Genomic DNA, 24730 nt, shown 5'->3' on the forward strand with positions numbered 1-24730 from the left:
GAAAGCCTCCCCAGGCTCTGAGCCAGCTTCTGCACCCCAGCTCCCCAAACAGGGAAACCACCCAGACATCCTGTCCTGCTCCTGGTGACACTCAAGAAGAGCGGCGTTCATCCTGCAAGTTCCAGGATACTTCCTTCTGTCATATTTTCGGGCTGCAGCAGGACAGGTGAGCCAAAAGAGCCATGAGCTCTCTGAATGCATGGGCCCAGGCCTGGGTTTGGGCCTTCTGGGAGAACAGAGCACATCTTTTGGCTGCTGTGGTCTGAGGTGGTTTAGGCCCATTTCCTGCAGGAGGAAGGATCCGACAGAGGCCCACTGAGAACCTCACCAGGATTTGGGCTCAGTCTCAGCTAATGGTAAAAGAGGGTGTTGCTTTCTTTGCACTTCTACTCTAAGACCTGCACGGGAGAGAGAAAGGCTCAGACAGGGCAGGACTCCTCCTGGAAGCACTGCCTTGTGCTGTGATCTCAGCATCTCCCTGGACCCCCATGGGAACACACAGATCTTCAGCTAGTTTCACTTCACAGCTACCCTCAGGCTCTGATATTTAAGGTTGATGAACTCATTACCAAGTAGCAGCATTTTCCATCAATGTGCCTGTAGACCCTGACTCTCATAGAATCCAGTAGAAAAATGACAACTGTAAGCATGTGTGTGTGTGTTGTGTGACACCAGACAAGATGGGACAGAGGCACAGGGCTGTCACAGCCTAGGGGACCCCCACTCAGATGGGGGGGTCCCATGTTCATGTTCATGTCTTCCATGAACATTTCCATGACAGAAGGTCTGGCATCCTTTTGGATTTCACTCTTCCATGAACCAAAGGGGCAGATGCTTCCACCACAGGCTCCATGGTCCTCAGAGTGTAAACAGGTGTCTGGCAGCAGGAGTGGGTGGGTCTGGATAGCTCAGCCAGGTCACTCCCAGTCCTCCTCTTCCTTAGAAGTTGCTGCAGCTGCCTGACTCTCCTAATCTATAGGGGTAAAGCACCAAATGTCAGCTTGTTCTGCTTTGGGGGTGGGGCAAAGGCCAGTGCAAGGGCAGGCTGAATTTTTCTCAGCCCCAAGCTATGAGGGCTTTTGCCTGTAATAAGACCAAACCTCCCAAACCAAAGGAGCCCTCTACCACACCCCAGGAACTCCCTCAGCTCCAGTCCCCGGAGAAATCAAGAAGCAAACAAGGCTGTTTGGGAAGTGCTCACGTGTGTTTATTTCACAAGGGGGGATATGGGGGGGGGCGATCACCAACAAGATGCCACCAAATGAAACATATGAACCCCAAACTGGGCAACTATAGGGTTTGGTTCTGGGCAGGGCTTGGTCTTTGGGGACAGCATGAGGGAGAGAGATGGGAACTGGCAGAAGCACAGCATTCTGTCTAGGGTACCACACAGGGCAAGGCCCAGCCACATCCTTCCATCCAGATGTATGGCCACCCCCCAGCCCCCCAATCTTCTCAGCAGCCTTGTCCTGATCCAGGCAAGCAATGAAGTGGAAAGCCTGAAGCCACACTTCCACACCTGCTCTACCACACACTCAGACACACACCCAGACACACACGCCACGTGGTGTCACACATGCATGCACGCACATGCAGCCACACATGCCCTGCCACACACACACCAGCGCACACACTCATATGCATGCACACACATCCATATATTAACTCTGATTTATAAGTGCACCCTAACCAGAGGGCAATCGAAAAAAAATTATTACTCTTCAGAGAGGAATCGACTGCCTTCTCCCCTGTCAGCCAACAGAGCATGGGCTGAAATGAAATGAGCACAGAGCATCCTCGAGGGCCCTGACCCCCTTTGCTGTGCTGGTTCCAGTCCCTAGGCTCCAGGTGGAGGCCCCTTGCTGAGTCCCCTGCAGTGGCCTCCATGAGTCAGGGATCCTGGTCCTTAGCAGGCAGAGCTGCACCGCCTGACTCCAGCCTGGGGGACCTTGCACAGCTCGGGCCACCCTGTGTGCTCAGCCTATGTCTGTTTCAGCTCCCTCCAGACCCAGGCAGAAGAACTGTCCTGGGAGCACAGGAGCCTACTAATGCCCAGGTGACTATGAAGCGTCAGCTCCTTACAGGCCAGCTCAGGGAGAGTCTAGAAAAACCCAGAGCTAAAGCCACACGCCACCTAATGGAAAAGTTTGGGGTGGAGGCTGCCTTGGTTATGAATGGACATCTGGGCAGAAGTGACTTCAGGGAAAACTGAGTCTCAGGGCCTCACTGCCTCCCCTGAAATGGGGGGAGCTAGGATGTGGCTGAGACCTGCAGCCCCCAACTTTGTTGAGGGCTAGGGTGGAATTCAGAAGCTGCTGCTGGAAGAAGTGAGAAAGAGGAGAGGCCCCTGCCAGTCCAGTCCTGATGGTGGGTGGGGAGATGACAAAGGAGATGTGGATGTTTCACTCCTTGGTACCAGGTTCACATCTGGGCTGCAGAAGACACAGCTCCTGGGTTCCCAGTGAAGGGGTGGGTGGGGGGTGCTTTCCCAGGGTCCAGGAGCCCCATGGAAGCTGAGTGCCTGATGTGGACACAACGTCTCCATCTGGGGCCCCCATGCTGCCCTGGAGAAGCCCCGGACGCCCACGAGCACCTGCTGGCTCCCAGCTATCTCTCCACCAGTGTGGCTGGTCCAGAACACGGGCAGACACTGTCCCAGGAAGCCAGGCTCTGGGGTCCCCAGCTCCTTCCCACTACTTGATGGAATTCTTAATTGTCCACCTCTGTCCTGTGCAGCTGCGGAGGATGAGGTCGATGCCAGCCAGGCCACGGTTCTCCACCTCCAGACAGCGTCCTGTGCCCTTATTCATGATGGCTCCATTCTGGGAGGAGATGGGGGTAAGTGGATGAAAGAGGGAGAGAGGGAAGGAGTGAGAGAGGGAGAGAGAGGCTTAACCACCACAGTGCCTAGCACCTGGCTTCTTGGGGGGTACAATCCTCAAATTCTTTGTACACGGGGAGGGATCATTGGGGCTTCCTCTGGAAATTCTAAAGCAGGGGTGTCAAACTCTTTTTCACTGGGGACCACATCAGCCTTGTGGTTGCCTTCAAAGGGCCAAATGTAATTTTAGGACTGTATAAATGTAACTACTCCTTAACTGGGGTGGGGGGGGGGCGGGCAAGGAGCTCGGTGCTGCTGCCGGGTAGAAACAAGGTGCTGGGCCTGATAAAACAAGGTGGAGGGCCAGATTTGGCCTGCAGGCCTTGTGTTTGCCACCTGTGCTCTAAAGTCAGAAAATAAATAAGCCTCATCAGTGGCTTGTCTCTTTTTGAGTGGCTGAACCAGGTAAGGAGCATCAGTGGAGAATGCTGTTGGAATGAAGACTTTCCAGGGATATGTGAGGTCTGACTTTCTCCATCCTACTGGCTGTAGGTACTTAGCATATTTCAGGAAAATCACCACCCCCCCATTCCCCTCCCAACGCTAATCAGAGCCAACCCAGCCTGGCACTGCCACGGGGATCCGGAAGGCTGTTTCCCGTTGAAATCCTCCACCGATTCCCCCCAAATGTGTTTCAGGTCCAGGTGCCTGCCCCAGGGTTGGGAGACCTTTGCTCGATGCACTTTCCTGGGTGCCCCTGGGCAAGTCAGATTGCCCTGTGGTTGGCAGCACCTTCTCTTGCTCTGGGGTGTTGGCCCTGTCCATGGAGCACTTACCTGGATGAAGGTCCACCGCTTGTACAGGCTGCTTTTGACCTTGTCACAGTCAAGCAGTTGGGGCAAGCGACTCTTGGAGTTGTCTACTAGGCAGCGGGTGTCAGGGAGGAGCGTGGTGGTCCCCAGGGCTCCCAAGTGCAGAAAGCCTTCCTTGGTATAGCGGGCGAGCTGTGGAGAGAGCAGCGTGCCCGGGGAGCAGGGCCAGGAGGAAGGAAAACAGGGCTCAGGCCTGCAGGCCTCACCCATGCCTCAGTGCTGCAGTCCTGGCCACCACTTCAGGCCTGTCCCACCCACCGACACACACACCCACCTCACAGGTGAGCCCTGCCGGGAAGCCCTCTGGTTTGTGAAGACTGGATATAGATTCCTCTGGGTTGCTCTCTGATTTTCTTTTCTAAGCATGTCCTTGTCAGTGTTTCAGGAATCTAGCCTTCTGTCCAACAACATGGGGAGCAGGGATAAGTGAAAGAGCAGGACAGCTGATTTCTGAAGCCTGGCTCTGCCTCCAGCTGGCTGGGCCACCTTGAATAATTCACTTAACCTTTCTGAGCCTCCATTTCCTCCTCAATTATAACTGGGAATTAACTAAATCTATCCTGTTGCAAAGGGCCCACAGAGGCAGCACATGAAAGAAGAAACAGACATTATTAAAAAGCATTCAACCTCATCGATTTTAAAATAAATAAAATAGCAATGAGATACCACGTTTTAAAAAAGACCTTATTCCCATTTTGTCAAGGTTTGCATAAGACGGGCTGATGAGAGGGTAAATTACTACAACCTGGCAAGAAACGGATTTCAAAATACATGCTCTGTGCTTTTAAAATGTCCTGCTCCTTTAACTCAATAAATCCACTTTTAGAAATCTATCCCAAGGAAATAATCAGAAATGTGAACGTACGTTTATGTATAGGGTATTTATTGTAACATTTTTAATAACATCTTGAATGTGCAGCACAGTCCTGGTACTTGCTTTCTGCTCCATGTACTGCAAGGAGTGCTGGGAGATTGGAAAAATGGTCACATCCTTCACACTTCCTTCTGTACACCGATGGTAATGTCAGTCAAATGGAGTCTAATTTCCCATCCCTTGAATATTGGTGACTTGCTTTGGCCAACAGAATATAGCAGAAGTGTGGATGTGCCTATTCCTTGATTAGACCTTGCATACTTCCACCCTCTGGAAACCCTGCTGCCACCATGGCAGTAAGCTCAGGATGGTCTGCTAGAAGGTGAGAGACAGCCACCAGACAAGGGGATGAGATCATTGGAGATCAGGTGGCCCTCAGTCAACCTGCTAGCTGATAGGAGATTCGTGAATGAATCCCGCCAAAATCTGCTGAGCCTGGTCCAGGTCACAGAACCATCTGGCTGGCCTATGGACTCATAAGCAATAATGAATGCATATGGTTTTAAGCCACTAAGTTTGGGATAGTTGTTATGCAGCAAAAGCTAACTGATACAGAAATGGTGTTGCCTGCCAACTCTTCCCCCAGCAGGGCTCATACGACTTCAGTAGCCTCCCCTCTCCTGCCTGTCCACATTTAAAACTCTGTTTAGCACAGCTTTTAAACAAATGCTTTCACCTGCCATTCACACTTCTTTAGGGGCAGGGACTGGGTCTAATCCATTTCATTACTTGCTAGGGGAATAATCACAGACCAAGTGCTCAGAAATGTGTTTATGAATGAGCACATTGTAAATGTGGTGAGCATCCTCACTTAAAAAAAAAATGAAGCCCCATCTCTCCAAGCATGTTTTGAAGAATCCTCTGTGTGCCCAGCCTGGGGACAGGCTTCAGGGAGTGTAAGGCTGGGGCTGTGTTCCCACTGTGATGGTCCCAGTGCAGGCTGGGTGGGGGAGGGGTGCGGTGAGAGAGGCAAGCACGTTCTTCCTGTTTGTCCTTGCAATCCTAAGAGGTGCCTAGGAGGGGAGTGGTGATCACTAATACACAGCTAGCTCCTATTTATTTACTTATTAATAAAATAAATAAATAAAATTATTAGCTTGCAGGTAGTAAAGGCATACTCTGCATCATTTCTAAGATGGTGCGAGGATAAATGTTGGAATTTGCATAAACCCCAGTGAGGCAGGTGCTACTGCCCATTCCATTTTATTTATTTATTTAATTTTGGGGCAGCAGCACTTCACCTGTTTTGAGGGCCTGCCCACAAGGAGCTCATAGCCTAGGGGCTGAGCCCCCACATGTGCTGGGTGGGGGAGGAAAGGAGGTACAGGAAGAAAGGAAGTTCATGCAGATACTGTGGCCCGAGCAAAGGGTGTGCAAAGCAGGCACAGGCAGTGGGGTGGCAGGGGAATGGCAGCCTGGCAAGTCCTGCCTAGACCGGGGGGACTAGACCAAGCAGAGGCATGAAGCCTGCCCCATTCCCACTGGGGTGGGCTCACCTAGGGGTGCACTGGAGGTGGCCCAGCCCCTCTAGCTGCTGAGCTGGGCCCCACTGGCATGTCAGTGTGTCGGCCCTCTCCACCCCATACTCCTTGACCATGCAGACCCCTGAGGGAAAGCAGGTAGCTAGGGCCTGGGACCCCAACCAAGACAGCAGGGTAGAGGTGGGCCCCTGAGGGAGCAGGTTGAAGCCATGATGGTCCTAGGTCCCTGGGTAAGTCCCCAAGGAACTCCCAAATTTCCATGGCTGCCCCTGGGCCAGCTAAGGAGGGAAGGAGGGAGGCACAAAGGAAGCAGAACCCCAATAACCAGGGGCAGGCCCCAAAAGGCCTAGCCCCTCAAAACTTCTGCTGATAAGGAGGTTTGGGGGTACACAGGTGGAAAGCTAAGAGGAACCCACCTAAGGGGAAGGGAGACAGCCAGACACACAGCAGCCAGGAGGGCAGCAGCAGAACAGAGACACGCATACACAGAAGGTGTATGACGGAAGTGGGGAGGGGAAATATGACCACTTACAACCACACAAAACCTCCATACATGTCTAGCACCTGGCAGAGGGGAGGGCAGCAGGGCAGTGGTGGGCAGGGCCAGCTCGATTTGGAGAGGATGTCATAGTGTCCATAGCACTCAGAGAAGATGTATGTGTTGGTGGTACGACCCTCATCATGGTGCATGTACTCCATGTGGTTGGAGACGCTGAGGGCCTGGGCCATAGCAACAGAGTGGATGTGGTCACTCTCCTTGCACATGGGGTTCCACTTCCTGCTGGCAGAACTCAACAGTCTGCCCATCCAGTGCAGGTAGCCTGAGGTGAGCCGCTGCAGGTAAACCACCAGGTAGTCCGAGGTGTTCTGGTTGTTGAAGAAGGCCAGCAGGTCAGCTACTGAGGTCTCTTCTGCATCAGCTCCATCAGGCCTGTGAACCGGTTGTAGAAATCCTCAACTGTGAACTCGGTGGTGCCCTGGACAGCAGGTCTTCTTTGCTCTTGGCAAACATAGCCTTTACCCTCTGCAATTCCTTGCTATATCACCTAGCAGTGCCTCCAGGGGGAGAACCCGAAAGCTCAACAGAAGCAGTTCCCATTGGGCCTGATCTTGCCGATGTACAAGTATGGTACTTTTTGTGAAGGTCCTTGATCTTCTGTCGATGTTGTCATGTTCATCATACTCCTTGTACAAGACAGTGAGCTCTGGCTGCTCCGAGGCCGGAGGGTTCCTCATGGCAATCTCTTGCTGAATTTGGCCCTGCCAAGCCATGTTGGCTTCATCATAAACAAGACTGTCAACACCAGAAACACACGTGGCAGTCCTCAGGGACAATCACACCCCCAGCCACCTGCAGCATCCCCAGAGGCCCCGCCTAGTCCTTTGCACCTGCACCTGGTATAACTTGATGCCCTCCTGGCACAGCCTGGGGAGGCAGGGCAGGGAATGTCACTCTATTTTAAAGATGAGGAAACCAAGCCATGAAGACATCTGGTCACCTGGATGGATCTTGGCCTCTCGGGTCCATAGAGACCCTGTGCTTGGTGACCCAGGCCCAGCAGCTGAGCAGCAGAGGAGCCTCCTTCCAGATGATCCTCTCTTCCCCCTGAGAACCTGGGCATTTCTGGGCAGGAATGGAGTAAGAAGACAGCTCTGCTGAGGGATGTGGGTGCCTCTTCTCCAGGGGATAAGATTCTCAAGGGCTCTAAGCTCCTGGTGGAAGCTGCTTAGAAGCCCTCTGCTTTGATCCTGAAAGGGGAGCCCACCAGATCCCCCCAAAACAAGTCACAGGGAGTTAATTAAGTGCCCTTGAGAAAGATGCAGTTAACATGTGTTTTCAACCCAAATTAGTTCCAAATCAGTAATTGTTAGAGGCAAAATGATAAGAAAATCAGAAACTCTCTCCCATCCCTTCCTAACAATGTCTCTGAATATATTTAAATTCACCGAATGCAAAGTGATGAATGACAGCAAGCTGTCTTTATGTTCAGGGGAAAGATATACACAGCTGCTTATTGAAATTATGAATCAATCTATTATCCAGCAGGCAAATGAGTAGCGCCAAGAAAATTAATTAACTAAACATATCTGTGACCCAGATGTTTAAAGAGTGAAGCTAAATGCCACTGGGAGTTAGAGTCTCTTTTTTCTGAGGTCTGTTAGGACATGACAACAATGAGACCTGCTCCATTGCCATGCAGGCTTCAGGGTGGGCAAGGTGACTGAGGAGGGCTGGCAGGATTTTTGTTCTGGGGGAAGGCCAGTTCTCACACCAAAAGTACCAGGCCAGGCGTATGGGCTCTGTTGGCCTGGCCCAGGGGCCAGGGTCAGGGGAAGGGCACTGGCCTGAAAGAAACGTGGGGTTTCACAAGGCAGGAGGGTGGTGAGCGCTGAGACCTGATATCAACGTTATCTCCCTCTTTGCTCCACTCCTGGAGTGGGAGTCTTCCTAGTCCACCGTCCACCATTTCCCAACCCTATGCTCTGCCCCTGTCCTCTGTATGTCCAATGGGCTTCCCTGTCTTCAGGGCTTTGCTCCGCTCTTTGTCTGCTGGAATTGCTATTTTTTGGCATTGTTCTAGGACTCTCTGGCTTCAGCATTCCTAGACCCTAGTGCAATTCTCTCCACTTCACAATGTCTGTCTAAGTCATGCCCTCATCTCCTGCCAAGTCTCTGGTGCAACCTGGATCCATACACTGGGGGTGTCCCACCTCCTCTGACCACTCCACCCCTCCATTCGCCAGGTGATGACTGTCTGCTTGTTTCTACTTTGGGCTATTATGAAATATACTGCTATGAATACAAGTGTAGTTTTTGTGTGAATGTGTTTTCAGTTCTCTTAGGTGTATATATCTAGGAGTAGAATTGCCAATTGGGTCATCCAGTAAGTCTATGTTTAACTTTTTGAGAAACTGTCAAACTTTTCAAAGCAGCCATGCCATTTTCCGTTCCTAACAGCAACGAACCAGGGTTCTAATTCCTCCACATCCCAGTCAACTCTTGTTATTGTGGTTTAAAAACATTTTTAAAAAATTCTAGCCATCCTAGTGGGTGTGAAATGGTATCCTATTGTGGCTTTGACTTGCATTTACCTAATAATTAATGATGGTAAGCATCTTTTCAAGTGCTTATCAGCCATTTGTATATCTTCTTTGCAGAATTGTCTATTCTGATCTTCTGCCCATTTTAAAATTGGGCTATTGCCTTTTTATTGTTGAGTTGTAAGAATTCTTTACATTTCTTGATGTTAGACCAATTTCAGATATATGATTTGTTGATATTTTCTCCCATTTTGATGGTTATTTTTTCACTTTCTGGGTAGCATCCTTTGAAGCACAAAAGTTTAAAATTTTGATAAATTCCAATTAACTTGTTTTTTGGGGGGTTACTTGTGCTTTTGGTGTCATAGCTAAGAAATCATTGCCACATCCAAGGTCATAAAGGTTTACCTCTATATTTTCTAAGAATTTCATAGTTTTAGATCTGACATTTAGGTCTTTGATCCATTTGAATCAATTTTCATAGTATATGGTGTAAAGTATGGGTCCAAATTCGTTGTTTTTTTATGTGAATATCTGATTGTACCAGCACCGTTTGTTAAAAGCACTATTCTTTCTCTATTGAATTGGCTTGTCTTGTCATCTTTGTTAAAAATCACATGACTTGAGAGGCTTATGTCTGGACTTGCAATGCTGTTCCATTGATCTACACGTCTGCCCTCAGAGGATCTTATGTCCCAGTTTGTTTGGAAGTTATCTCTCCTACCCCTTAACACCTGAGTTCCTTCACATTTCCTCACTTCCTTTCAGTTGGTGCCTTCTCCCCATTCAGCAGGTACCTTAACTCATTATTTCTCCTGTCTCTTTCATTTCTTCTAAGCTATAAACATAACCAAATCTTTATGTCCAGAAAATCTTTGCTAGCCACAGTTTTTATTACCTCCTAATTTCATCCTTGGATTTCCTCTCTCTGATTTCCTAGTGACTTGCAATTTGATTCCTACCATCACTATGAGTGGCAATTGATCTCTTGAAGGTCAACAAGACCCATTTGTTATCAACTTCAATTGTTTTTTCTTAGTCGTTATATTGGGCACCAACTGTGGGCCAGGTGCTGTGCTGGGTGCAGGTGATACCACCTCTTCTCTCTGCACCCATTCTCTTGGAGAACTTGCCATTCCCAGGGCTTTTATCTATGTGGTAACTTTGCTAATTGTGCCAAATTTCTATCTCCAAACTAAACTTTCCACTCAGTTCCAGATTTGTATACCTAACTCCCTATTTGACATACTACTTGGATGCCTAATAAGCATTTCAAATTTACACAACCCAAACCAAATTCCTCCTCCCCTTTTTACCCTCCCCATACCCATCCAACATCTGTTCCATCTTGGTAAGGACAACTTCATCCTTCTAGTTGCTTAGGCCAAACACATTGGCTTCACCCTTTATTTGCCTTTTCCCCTGACCCACCATATTCAATCCACAAGCAAAGCATATCCAGATCTCACCTCCATTACTGCTTTCCTGCTTCAAGCCACCTTAATTTTTGGACTAAATAAGTACAATGGCCTCCTCATTTGTCTCCCAATTCCTACCCTGGCATCCCTTGGTCGTTTTCAATAAGACACCCAGAGTGATTGCTATTAAAATATACTATTTAAAATTATATTTCTTTAAATTGGATTCAGACTGTTCAATTCCTCTGCTCAATTCCTCTGAAGGCTCCCCATCACACTAAGAATAAAAGTTCAAACTCCCTCCTATGGACTACAAGGCCAAAACAATCTAGTAATCACTCCCTGAGCTCAGCTGTCACCACTCAGCCCCTTACTTACTCCACTGCAGCCACACTGGCCTCCTTGTAGGTCTGTTAACAGGACAGCTTTGCTCCTGCTCAGGGCTTTGGCATTTGCTCTTCCTTCTCTTTTGAATGTTCTTCTCTCAGATATATGAATGGTTCACTCCTTCACCTCTGTCAAGTTTCTACCAAAAAGCCATTTTCTTGGTGCTTTTTTCTCTTAACCATCTTATTTAAAATTACACCTCCACCACTTGCTCTTTATCCCTTCCCTTGCTTTATTTCTCTCTCCAAGAACATATTATGTTCTAATAGACTATGTATTTTCCTTATCTATAGAGCTTGTTGTCTGGCTCCCTCCTTGAGAATGTGGAAGGTATTTGTCTTTTTTTGTTGCTGTTCACATCCCTATCCCTAGCTCTTAGGAGGGCGCTTGACACATAAGAGGTGCTCGATAAATTATTGTTGACATCATGAATGAATGGTACAGTACCTGCCTTCCAGGAGCTCACACTTTACTTAGGTAGGCAGGGAAGCAAAGAGGCAAGAATGACAGAGTGTGAGGTAATGCTATGAAATATACTAAATGTCTTCTTAGAACCAGAACAGAAAGGCCCCTAATCCACAGAGGGAGAGCAGAGAAGGCCTTCCAGAGGAGGGAGCATTTAGGCCAACCAGATGAGTAGGAGAAGGCAGACCAGACCAGACAAAGGCAGGAGAATGTTCCAAGACTGGGACACCAGAGGAGATGATGGAGTGTAACAGCTGTGATGGGGCAGAAGTAGGAAGGTGTGGGTACAGTGTTGATGAGGCTGCACTGTACAAACAGATCATGGCCAGGAATAAGGGCTTTATCATGAGGGGCCATCTGAATTATAAGATGACCAGACTGGCTGCTGAGTGGAGAGTGAACTGTGGTAGAGAACGATGAAAGTGCAGGGCTTGGTGAAGGACTGAACTCAAGTGACAACACTGAAGAGGGAGAGAACATGACAGATGTGAGAGATGCATCCAAGTTAAGAAAGACTTTGTCTTCCTGGTGAGCAGAATCTTCTGTCATCATGAAATGACACACTTCATCTTTAATAATGCATTGTGTGCAGAAGGCCACTTCGTTTGACATTACTGTAGTCATCCCAACTTTCTGCTCTTTAAAATTTGCCTGTCATTCCCTTTTCCATCCTTCTACTTTCAATGTTTCTCTTTATGTTTTAAATGTGACTCTTGAAAACAGAATACCCCTGGAATTTAAAAAATTTAAGGTGACAGTCTCTGTCTCTTAACCAGAAAGATAAGTTCATTTGTTTTTATCCTGATTAATGATATTCTTGGACTTTTTCTACTATCTTTCTTTGTGCTTTCTGTGTGTCTAGCCTTCTCTGTTTCCTCTTTCTCATCTCTTTGCCTTTGTTTGGGTTAGTTATATTTTAGGTTATTTGTTGACATGTTATCATGTTTTATTGTTTCCCTCTATACATTTAGAAGTTATATTCCTTTTCTATTTTTTATTGTTCACTCTCAAAATTTAGTCAATGACTTAGTAAAATGTAATGTTATTCAATATTTTAACATCCACTTCCATTTAATAAAATTCATGGACATTAGGATACAAAATCTGATCACCTCCTTCTAACTGCTCAGTCTTTTGGATATATTTCCCAGAGGAACAAATAGACATTATTCTTATTATTTTATGTAAAAATTTTTGCTTAGATTTACTTATATGTTTATAAGTTTCTTTATTTGGGACTTGTCCTTGCTTCAAGACATTCTTCTGGGCTCGTTTTCCTTCTTCTTGAAGTACATTTCTTAGAAGTTCCTTTGGTGATTGTCTGTTGTGATAAACCCATTCAGATTTTGTTTATCTGAAAATGTTTTGGGTCGATTTGTTACTCAGCAAAATCTAATGGATACAATCACTCCTGTGCACCTAGAAAGGTTCTTTTTTGAAAAAAAAATTGGATTTATTGTAGATGATCTAGAATCCAGTTATATAGTACCAGGGAGTCCCTTCAAAACATCTAACCTGCTCTATTGTTGGAACCTATAAAATTATGACCAAACTATTCTCTGTGGAATTTGTCACTTCAATATGATGCTCACTGTTGCCAAGGTAACCCTGAAGCACATGTTCACATATCATGTGCAACTGAGGGGCCAATGGGTGGAGTTTCCTCCTGAGTCAATGACTGCCTGAAACTTGTTGACTCTCACTCTTGCAGGTATGGTCAACAGACACCGGGCTCCCACAGCCCTGATCTTTCCTGGGCTCTAGGTTTGTGAGCTTGAGTCATCTTTGTACCCTTCTCTTCCCTCTTCAATAACGTTACAGTCATAGATTCTGCCTCCATTTGCCTCTTTGATACATTTCTTCCTAATAGCTCAGGCTCTTCTGGGCTCTTCCTAATAGTGAAGCTCTTCTGGGACCTGAACTGCTGCAGTAGCTTTGTAACTGGTCCACCTACCCCTAGGCCTTCCCAGTTCCCATCTGTTCTGTCCAATCCTGCAGCTTCAAATCATATCATTCCTTGTCTCAGTCTTCAGTTGCTCCCACTGCCCACTGATTTAAGAGAAAACTTTTTACCATGACATTCCACTCCAGGGCTCCAGTTTACCTTTCCAAGCTTAACTCTTAGCTTCTTGGCTTAGTCTGACAGATGACTTGAGAAATCTCAAAAATAGCCAACAATTTCCTTATGTGGTGGATATCCCCACCCTACCTTTAGCATCTCCACAAAACCCTCACCCAGATGTGATCTCTTTGACTTACATAATTGTGTTTTATCAATATATCTTTCCTTGCTACAGGTTTTTGTTGACTGTTTTAGGACATTGGCATCCTACCGACTTTTATATAGCATAAGGATCAAAAGTATCTTGCAAAAAGCTAATGCTCTATTAATGTCTTCTGAATTGAATGGGATTATTCTAGGTTTGGCTGCTGAGCCCAAGAAGAGAAATGAACATCATTATCTACAACACTAGCACATGAGGGGAAAAAAATCCTCTGAGCTCAAATACAGTTACTTTAGGAAAAAAATTTTTCTCTATTTGAGATGATCTAAGAGGCACACACAAGCATTAACCCAGATTTAACAGACTTGAGGGAAAACTAAAACAGTCAGAGTATAGCCAGATAAACAAAAACCAGCCAAATAATTGTGGAACGACTCTGGAACATAGCAAAATCTGTTGGCATGTCAATAAAAGCATGGCTTGCAATTGCTTTCCTGTGAAGGGTCTTTCTCATCACTTTAAAATCAGGTTTAGTTTGTGTAGAAAACCATGGCTACATGAAAGATGCAGGTTACCCAGCTTCTACTCAGGCGATAGAGAGATGGGTTCCAATGACTCAGGACTGTGTTGGGGTGAATTTCTTTGTTGCCTGGCTGAAGCCACAAGAATGGTTTCTGGTGATTACATGTGTGCATGTATATTCTCAAAACCGAATAGCCTTTCTCTATCACTGTCTACTGGCATGCCAGATCCCAAACTGAATGCAGAAAAACATGTCTCCACAGCATATCTCAGAGTCGAGTGATGGCTGCCAGGGTGCTGGGGATAGAGAAAGGGGTCAGGAAGAATCTCTGAGGGAGAAGGGAATGGAAATGTTCTGTATCATGATTGGGGAGGCAGTTGCCAGATGTGAACACCTATCAAAATTCATCAAATTTAACCCTGGCTGGTGTGGCTTAGTGGACTGAGTGCCAGCCTGCAAACCAAGGAGTTGTTTGTTCAATTCCCAGTCAGGGCACATGCCCGAGTTGCAGGCCAGGTCCCCAGTTGGGGGCATGTGAGAGACAAGGACACATTAATGTTTCTCTCCCTCTCTTTCTCCCTCCCTTCTCCTCTCTCTAAAAATAAATAAAAAAATATTTTTTTAAAACTCACCAAATCTATACTTTAAATAGATGCACTTTATTGTATTTACCTTATACTTCTATAAGGTTAATTAAAATATGTATCTGGGAACTTAGAAGGCATGTTAGAGAACCAGATGCTTTTTGCAGAGAGCCAGTTCCTAGAGGTGGGAGGGTCCCAAAGGCCTCCCTCCTCAGTCTTCCCCCTTCTGTCATTAATGATTCATCATGCTGGATTAAAGCATTATGGTTCCAGAAAATACACTGTCTACTTAGAATGAATGGGGAGAGATGTTTGTGCATTGGAACCTTTGGTTAATTTTCCTGCAGAGACAGGTGCAGGAATGGATGGAGCAGGGGCAATGCCAATAGAGGTGGGGGTGGTGGTGGCAGGGTCTGGCCCACACAACTTTATGGAGAGAGCCTGGGCCTCTTGGAGAGGGGGCCTAAATGTGGGGAGCTCCAGTACGAGGGTCAGAAGAGCCGAGTGGGAGAGGGGATGGATGGTGAGCAGTAGAGCTGACTCCAACTTCCCAGGGGTCAGGAGCAAATTCCTGAGCATGCCTTCCAAGCTCACTCAGACTGCTAAATCACTTGGAGGGACAAGGATTCTATTTTTCAATAAACAGCTGCATTTCTTTTTTGTCTCTGTGTGAAATGGAAAGGTAAGATTGTATATTGGTTACAGCATGGAAGTGCTTGCAAACACTTGGTTCCCCTTTTAATGTGATCTTAGTTAAATCTGTCTCACTTTCTCATTTTGCCAGTTGAAACAGCGTCCCTGGCTTTGTGCTGTGCCTTCAAAGGAGCAGAATATGATATAGTTAAGGATTCAGACTCTGAAGCCTGCTTATGAAATCCAAGCTCTGCCACTTAATGGTTTTATGACCCTGAGCCAGTTATGTTAGCCCTATGGGACTCTGTTTCCTCATCTTCAAGATGGGGATAGGATTTGCCTTAAAAGGTAGTTATGGAATTAAGTGACTGATTGAGAAGGGGGCACAGTGCATAGTAAGCCCTGTATGTTTGCTATTCTTATTTCCCTGACCTTGTGCACCACTAGTGGAAGATGGGCCTTGCTTTAGCTTCCTGCAGACTTCTGTTCTTCCCTACAGACTCCTATGTAGCCTCACATGGCCAGCATTTCCTATCCCTAGCTCCTTCCTAGCACTCAGCCACTCTAGGCTTCCTGTCCCCTCTCAGAGCCATTTGATCCCAAGGACAGGGGCTGTTGCCCCAAGTGCTTCAACAATACTGCTGGGCAGCTTAGTACCCTCTGCTGGCTATCCAGCCCCTCGGGCTCTCTTAGGCTGGTTCAGTGGGTTTCTTGTGTTGGACTCCTGACCAGAGAAGGCTGGGGGACCACCACTTGTTCTGCTCGCTCCCTTCTCCTTCCCTGCTCTACTTCACTTCCCTGATTTGATCCAGATCCTGTGTGCCCTTGCCTGGAACAGCCCAGATTCCTGGAAGGCTCAGGACTTGCATAGGACTGGTGGTGTTCAGCTCTGTATCCCCTGTGCTATCCCATTGCCCCCAGGTCCTTAGCTGTCACGGCGTGTTGTCTCTGACTTGCACCCCTCCCTCACACTCCTGCAGTGGAGATAAGGGCTGTGCTTGTTTTCCGCCCCTGGCAGGTTTTCTGAGGAGTCCCAGGCAAACCATCTACTTGGTCAGCTTCAACCACCCAGGAATTCAGAGCCATAACAGAGGAGTTAGACTTGGGCTCGGGAATGACATTCATGTGTGAGAGTGGAGGTGAAGATGCTCTGAAATGGAACCAGCCCCTGAGACTCCGGCCCGGGTGTCCAATGTCACCAAACAGGCTTTACACACTAGGCCTTGTTCTGTGTCTGTTCATTTGCATAATGTTATTTCACCAATAACAATGGCCCTAAAGAAGTGGGGGTACATCCCTTTAATACTCTCTACTGAAGACACTGTATCTTTTTTTCTCTATTCTAGAAGCCAGAATTCCCTCCTCATTTTGTGGACCTCTCCAACTGGACTGGTCCCTCTCATGCTGCTGTCCCCACCTTCTCACCTGAGCCCAGGAGCTTATTCTGGAGCTGTGCCATGCTGTGGCCACCCTGGGCTTACCTCATGGCCATACCACAGGGCTGGCCAGAGCATCTGGGCCCTTCTCCGCCAGCACTACTACACCATTTGTGACTCGTCACTCAACACTAAACATGATTGCTTGCCATGTGCCTCAGCCTCCTCAGTCAGAGAGAATACTTCCCTGGGATTTGTGGCCTTCAGCTAAGAGTTGTGGTTCTCAGAGGGGTAAGTCTGGGCTGGCAGGTCAGTTAGTTCCCATATTTCTGTCAAGATAAATTCTCTCAGGAAAAAAAAGGCTTATATTTCTGCTCCTATATCCCATAATTTGACCCAGAGGAAATTTAGTTTGCTTGAATTAAGATTACAGAACATCTACTTTCTCAGCATTAATCCTCAGTGTTCTCTACATCTTCCGCTAATGTTTTAGAAATGTAATTCCTTTGTGTTTAGTTTCCCTCTCCCCTTTGTCTTCAGCATGCTCTCCAGTTCTGGCCCCCCGCAGCCACACCACCTGTCTTCCTGTTTTCCTGAAAGTCAAGCTTCCAGAGAGTTCTCTCCATCATGTCTCTACTTCCTTGTCTCCCTTTATCCTCTACACCCACTCCAGGCTGAATGCCACTCCATGCTTCATACAGAGTTTTCTCACCCTCCATTTCTTTGCAACATCTAACATGCAGTATCTAACATGCAGTGTGGTCCAGCTTACTCTGGGCAGCAGCCTTTGATGCTACTATGTCTTTGGTGGTATGACACCCATCTTTCCGGTGTCAACTGCTCTGGCTATGTTGCTCATTAGATGTGGAGTTGCTCTAGGACTGTTGTCCTGTGTCCCTCGGTACACATTCTGGAGCCCCATCCGTCCTCAGCACTGGGTTGGAATGTTTGGCTAGAAGATGACACTACTGGGATTCCCAAAGCCCACTCTCCCCACAACTCACATTTGCCCAAACAGAACTCATCTTCCCCTATGAAACCTTGGTTTGTTCATGGCCAAACAAACTATTTATGTGCCAAATACTGAGGCTAAGCTGATGAGAACATACCCCTGTGCACAAATCCTTCTTGTGAGGCTTCTTGGGATTTACCTTCAAGATTTGGCTGGTTGACACTTTAGTCTCCATGGAGGGACACACTCAGGCTTTGCAGGAATTTTACAGTTGTGAACCTAGTCTTCTGAGAGCAGTATATGGCCATCAAGATGATTGATAGGAGTCCCTTGGAGGCAGGGCCCATCATCTGTAATAATCAGTCCCCTAAAGCTATAGGAGAAGCCATAAGGAGGCATGCACTCTCAGGGGTCCCCACATGGGTGAGATTCTACCACATTGTCTGATCCACGGCACTTTACATAACACCTAGCTCCTGGGACAGGCAGGTGGTATGATGAGGACAGTCTAAGACATTTTGCTACCCATATATGGTCTTCCTCTGACCTCTTCCAGTGGGAACCCAGACTCCTAAGGCCCCGACATCCTGTACCAGTGGCCTGAACTCCACTAACCCTAAACTCTTCCAGATCTACCCTTAATTCTGATTGGTTATGTTCTCAGACCTCCTCCATTCCAAACAAGCAATATGTTTCAAAATAATCATTCAAAGGACACTACTGATCTGGAGAAAAATCAAAACTCTGAACTAAATTGCCAGCTAATGCTGTGCACTAATTCTACTGTACCTTGTAGTGTTAAAACCCTAAATACCTTCCCACCACAGCCTTTGCCTCCCCCTTCATGCCCTTCAGAAGCAGTGGTATTGATTCTTTACTAATTCAGTGATATAAAAACATCCTAAAAAAACAAGGTATCTCTTTAAAAAAAACAGACTAAAAGCAAGCTTCCAAATTATAATAGTTTTTTCAGGGTGGTAGGATTATGAATGATTTAGATTTGTATTTTTTAAACTCACTATAATGTTGTTTGTCTTCAGTAAAATAGAAAAAGATTAGCAGTGATTTTCTTTGAACTTAACAGCTCTGGGCAAGGTAGGAATGTTCAGTTGATAATAAAGCCACCACCACATTGTTCAGTCTGAGTTCCTTATTCCAAGCCCAACATGAACAAAAAACTTGCCTGGGTCACTTTTTGTGTTTGGAGAAAAATCAACTAAAATATAAGGAGATATAAAACTTTTAACTAAGGATCTTGAAAACGATTTTTGATTCAAATTCTGATTTCCTGGAAAGAGCAGCTCATAAGTCCATTCTGGCAAAAAAGAAATAGCATAGTAATTCCTCCTTAATCTGAGTTCTCCTTGAGCAAGATCAACTTCACATGCATTTCCTTGTGTGTGCTGCTTTGGAAACCAAGCATTCCAGCTCCCTGTATGTGGACTTTGAGACTACTTTCAGGGATAATTAGAAGGAGGGAACTGGAAACTGGAACTGGAAAGGGAGTGAAAGAGGCTTGAGTTCCCAGAAGCTTCCACAAAGCCTCAGGAAGCACAAAGGCAGTAACCCAGCACTCCATGGAGGTCTGCGAAGAGGGTTGGGCATCAGGGAAGCACACACAGGCTGGACGGAGGCAGGCTCAGGAGGCAGGAACTAACAGCCCAAACTAATAAAATCAGAAATGTTTTGAATATTTTTAGAGAAGATGAGGCAGAGGAACAAAAAAGAGGCTCTTAAATATTCTCACTATCTGCAACAAGGCAGATGAACTTATGAATGTCTCACTGGAAAGCAGGGGGAGGACTTTTAATTAAAATATTGCATAAGAGATGGGGAATAGAAGTGAGCAGTACAGAAACTTTGTGGTATGCAGAACAGCACCAGTGTTTTCTTTCTTGTCTTTCCCTGTTGCTTGTTTGTGTATGTGGTTGGTTGCCCTAACACAGAAGTTCCTGCCTTCACTCCTTCAACCCTGTTTGCCCACAAGTTCTGGGTTCCCTGCTAATAGGTTCACTTCGTGGTGCTTTCCAGGAATTGGAGGAATTCCTGGGTTTGCTTCCTACCAAATGTGGGAAGCCCTTCCCAGAATCATAGGCTTGTTTTGTGGGCAAAGCATCTTTCCTTGAGTGTTAACTCCAGTGTGCTCTTAATGGCTCCATCCCTAAGCCCCAACACTTACATGACTTTGTTTGGAATCCAAGAGGCTGCTGGATGTCATTAACTTCTGTGTTTTCAAGCATCTTCTACATGCTAATAACTCACCAGAGCCCTGTCACTCCAGTGGGGCACTGTGACTTATTGGCACAATGCATCATCATGACAAGATGTTGGATGATATATCGCTTGAAAGATGAAGCCATCACAGAGTAAGTCCAAGATCAGATTAAATTTAATTATGGGATAAAAGAATTCTCATCTGTCATTCTGGTGATGAATTAACTGAGAGGAGGAATGTGAGCTTCTCAGAAAAGAGGGGAGAGAAAGAACAAAAGGTACTGACAGAAGGACAAACAGAAGGGGCCCTGTAGTACCCTTCCCATAGCCCACTGAATCAGAAAGGTCCTCAGCACAGAGGCTGACACCCCTCAATTCCTCCCCATGGTACACACCTCATTTTAAGAATGTCCTATTACAGAGAGTAGTTGTGTCAGAATGCCTCTGAAAGTCCCCAGGGCCACTTCATTTAGACCATGTGCTGGCCATGCCCTGTCCATAGCATGGGCTGCTAGGAATTGTGGTCCTCAACTGAAAAGAGCCAACCTCAGAATCAGCAGGAACATTTTATTTTGTGCATGTGCGGCCATCCATGGGGGCGGTTCCCATGAACACTCCTAGTTAAGCTGGCTCTCAAATTTCATGTGTACAAAGCACTTGGGGCAGAGGCAGGGATTAACTACAAAGGAGTCCAGGGGATGTAGAGGGTGGCAAAATTGCTCTTTAGCTTGATTGTGGTGGGGTTACTTGACCATGTGTTTGTCAAAACTCACAAAACTATACATTATGAAGAGCAAATTATACCTTAAAACCCTAATTATATAAAAACTGAAATAATATAATAAATTTAAAAAATTAGGCTGGGACATTAAGCATAACCTGGACCTGCCCTGGGCAAACAGAGATACACCATCACTATTTTATGTCTAACACATAACTTTGCCCATAATAGATGATCAATATCTGTGTTGATTGGGAAAAAAGCACTTGGAGATGACTGTAAACATGCAGCTTCCTGGGCCCCACTTTTAGCATGTCTGGGTAGGACTTAGGGGTCATCACTTTTAATGAGTTCCTGGTGGCCAGCAGGCCTGTGTACCACACACCTGATATGCTGGGTAGAAAGCCTGGGGCTCTCAGTACTCTGTTCCTGTTGGCCACCCTCAACCACTTGCCCTGGCCAATTGCCTTATTGTCCTCCAGACATGGTGTATGCCCCTCCTACCTCCTCATGTTTGCCCTGATATACCACTTGCCTAGTATTGGCTCTGTGCTTGCTCAATTTTTCTACAATTGCCTGCTGTGGCCTAGGGAACATTTGAAAGTGCAAGAACTTGAAACATGCTCCACAGATGGCACAACAGAGTATCCAAGTCAAGGAGTCACAAAACTTGAGTTTGAAGAGTGGAACGGCACTGCCTGAGTCTCAGTTTTCTCATTAGTAGAAGGAGAGGTCACTACCCACCTGACTGGATTGAATGTGTTACTAAAATAGAAATGGGTTTATTATCATCAGCATTTTGGTTTTCTGCCTCAACCCAGCCATGCCTGGCCTGAGCACTCAGAGCTGTCTGTAGGCAGAGCTGGAACCCACGGCTCTGAACCACAGGCTTTGTAGCCTGTTACACTGCTGGGCCCTTGGGCAAACAGCTCCCTTAGAGAAGCCCTAGAGTTGTCAGAAAACTTAAAGGGGTGAGAAAGATGCTATGAGCCCCTGAGCTCCTCGGGGCAGCACTGCCCGCTCCATTTTCTCCTCTTGATCTTTGCTGTCAGGGAAGTCAGAAGCAGTAGTTGGGGAGGGTTGATGGGGTGGGCTGAGAGAGAATGCAGGAAGGAGCTGGCAGAAGAGACCATTCCTGTAGCCAATACCCCTGTGGGGTGACCTTGGCTGCTCCAGCTTGGAGACCCACCCGACCTGGGCCCAGGATGGCAGCAGCCCAGAATGGGGTGGGGAGCTGAGACATCCTAAGACTAGATGTTGCTGTAAACGGGGTCAAGCTGTCACCAAAGGCTGCTGCTGTGTCCTTGACATCCTATTTTTAAATATTACTTAGGCTCAAAAAAGAAATGGATGTTTTTCTAATCCAAATTAGTAACCAGAAAAAACCAAGGCTGGCCATGAGCTCATTGACACACACTCATGAGCAGGCAGGCTCTCTGAGTGGCTGAGAACCGTTTCCATCTTGTTAACAAACACATGTTGCAAGACAGGAAATTACCCTCCTCAGTGCCTGTTTTAGCTCTGTTTAATTGCTGTTTGATAATAAATTACAACAGAGTCCATTAATTAAGCTAACAATGTCCATGAAACATCAATTCCTTCTTTTGGGAGTTGCCTTATTATAGAGCCTTGATTCAGTCTCTGTTAACCCACAGCACTTTGTGAAGCAGTTTATAAAGATGCACAGATAGGTGGCTGGTGGGTACCAACTCCTAGTGCAGAGGGAGCTGGTTAGGAGGAAAGGAAGAAACTTTGATGAGCGAGGGTAGGGGCAGCTTGGTGGCTGGAGGGCGGTACCGAGAGTGCACTCTAATACTGAGCATGTGGTAGAATGAAAAAACAACATTGATTTACTTTCAAAAATTAGTCGATGGGCCCTGGCCAGATGGCTCAGTTGTTTGGAATGCCATACCATACACCAAAAGGTTGTGAGTTTGGTCCCCGGTCAAGGTGTGTATGGGAGGCAACCAATTGATGTTTCTTTCTTATATTGATATTTCTCTCTCTCCCTCCCTCTCTCTCTCTCTCTAAAATCAATAAATATATCCTTGGGTAAGGATTAAAAAAATCAGTTGACATGGCCAACTTGTAGGTATGCATCCTGGAACTGGAGGGAGCAATGAGCAGTCTAATCTGTCCTGCCATTCTGTAATCAGCTACATGGCAAGAGTATGCACTAGGGAAAGTTCTGCATGCAGGTAGAACAGGTGCAAGATAAACTCTGGTTATTTCCCAGTAAAGGCCTGGGTCCTGGGCTATGAATGCCACTAAGCTCCCAGCAGGAGAGAGTATGCTTGGAGCTGTGAGCAGTATAAGTGCATTAGAGGGTATTCTGAGTAGCCAGGGCAGAAAGGAAGAGCAGGAGACCTTGGAGGAGACAGCTACAGGGCACAGAAGACAGACACAGCCACCCCAATGCACTGGTCCTCATGTTTAGCCAAGAGCTTACCCAAGGCTTAGAAAACTTCCCCCTGAAATTCTCAAGCCTAGACCCACTTGAAGAAGCCCTCAGAGCTCTGGGAGACATTCACTTGACCATTCTTATTCCTTTTCTCATTCATAGGAGTTGGTTTTGCAGGCCAGTTTTTGATTATGCAAATATTGAAATGCAATAGTATCTATGTCATAGTTAACAAGTACTCAGTTCAAATGTCACCTATTTAGAACATTGGACAAAGAACCCTGGGAATTAAATGTTCTTCTAAAGCTATTCCTGGTGTGTTCCCAAATCATGGTCGTATACAGCAATGCGGCCCAGAAGGAGATATCCCCAAGTCTCAGTGTCCAGATTCCTGCTGCCTTCCTGGTGCAATACCACTGTGTCCCCATCTTGCCTGAAACAAACTGTGGTCCATTGTTGGCTTGTCATTTGGCCTATCCCAAGACGCAGCCTCTTTTTTTAAAAAAATATATTTTTTAAAGATTTTATTTATTTATTGTTTTAGAGAGGGAAGGGAGGGAGATAAAGAGAGAGAGAGAAACATCAATGTGTGGTTGGTGGGGGTCATGACCTGCAACCCAGGCATGTACCCTGACTGGGAATCGAACTTGCGACACTTTGGTTCACAGCCCACGATCAATCCACTGAGCTACGCCAGCCAGGCAGATGCAGCCTCTTAAAAGACTGTCTTGACCATTCCTTGCAGTCCACAGCTCCCCACCACACCCATTTCTCCTGTCACCAAGGCTTTCTGGGCATTTTATTCCTTAGTCCCCAGGAGGAGAAAACAGTATGTAGTCAGTAGGAGCCCAAAGCAAAGATGGCTCCACAGCATCCATATTCCCCAAACTCCTCTGGGGCTCTCTGTGCATGGTCTAAACATATCATTCCCCCAGGGGAACCCCTCAGTGGCTCTCCATTGCCCTCAGGGTCAAGTCCCAGTATCACTGGCATCATCTGGGAACTTGTCAGAAATACAAAATCTCAGGCCCTATCCCAACCTCCTAGTTCAGAAACTCTGGGGTGGGGCTCAGTAGTGGGTGCTTTCACAAGCCTTCCAGGTGATTCTGTTGCACACTGGAGTGTGGGCATGCATGCTGTGGAGCACACCTTATCAGGCCACTGCATATCTGCCTCTCCATCTTGCTTCTCTCTCAGCACTTCCTTCCCTTTTGCATTCTAAGCTCCTAACAAACAGGGCCACCTCTCTCTTCTGGCACCCAGCACCCCAAGCTAGCTCGTTCCTTCCACACTTACTATGCTGTAGGTTTCCTGCCTCTTTACTTGTCTTGGCCTCTCAAGTGTAAACTACTTGAGAGCAGGTGGTTTACACTTGAGAGCAGGGTGGATATCTCATCCACTGCCATGTACAACTGTGACGAGCATCTGCAGTAGGTGATCAAGATGTACTGCTGAGAAAATGAGTGAATGAATGAATGAAGACACTCACTGGATTCTTTAGTCCATACTGGCTTTGATGCTAATGCCCCATTTCCCAATGTGTAGGAGTTGGTCTTCCTGCTCATTCTCCTGCTCCCCATGGCAGTTTTAGTCAATTGTAAATGGTGGTGGGGCTCAGTAAATAATCTTAACTTAAATAGAATAGATTTGAATTTAAAATGCTTTGCTTGTGCTAGAGGGCCTGAGTTCTAGTCTGCTTTGTTAACAGGCACTTGCCCTTCCATGCTTCAGTTTCCTTATG

The 24730-nt window shown here is 46.6% G+C and overlaps 1 protein-coding gene and 1 pseudogene across 4 annotated transcripts in view; both read right to left on the reverse strand.

Annotated features, from left to right (window-relative positions):
- Positions 1–1194: 1194 nt before the first annotated feature.
- GALNT17 (polypeptide N-acetylgalactosaminyltransferase 17) overlaps positions 1195–24730 on the reverse strand; it is a 430203-nt gene continuing 406667 nt past the window's right edge. For 2 of the 4 annotated variants that reach the window (XM_045819620.1, XM_045819622.1), the window contains 2 exons: positions 3658–3825; positions 1195–2822 (listed from right to left, as the gene is read on the reverse strand). In XM_045819620.1, the coding sequence (XP_045675576.1) occupies positions 2694–2822; positions 3658–3825 (297 nt within the window). In that variant the 3' untranslated portion in view covers positions 1195–2693. Of the gene's footprint in view, positions 2823–3657; positions 3826–6927; positions 7798–24730 lie in introns of those variants that run through there. The other 2 variants (XM_045819619.1, XM_045819621.1) reach the window with 2 other exon arrangements.
- On the reverse strand, positions 6577–7383 carry LOC123806272 (annotated as a pseudogene).

This window comes from Phyllostomus hastatus, unplaced genomic scaffold, assembly GCF_019186645.2.
Source record: "Phyllostomus hastatus isolate PE091 unplaced genomic scaffold, TTU_PhHast_1.1 phas_scaffold_385, whole genome shotgun sequence".
Classification (NCBI taxonomy): Eukaryota; Metazoa; Chordata; class Mammalia; order Chiroptera; family Phyllostomidae; genus Phyllostomus; species Phyllostomus hastatus.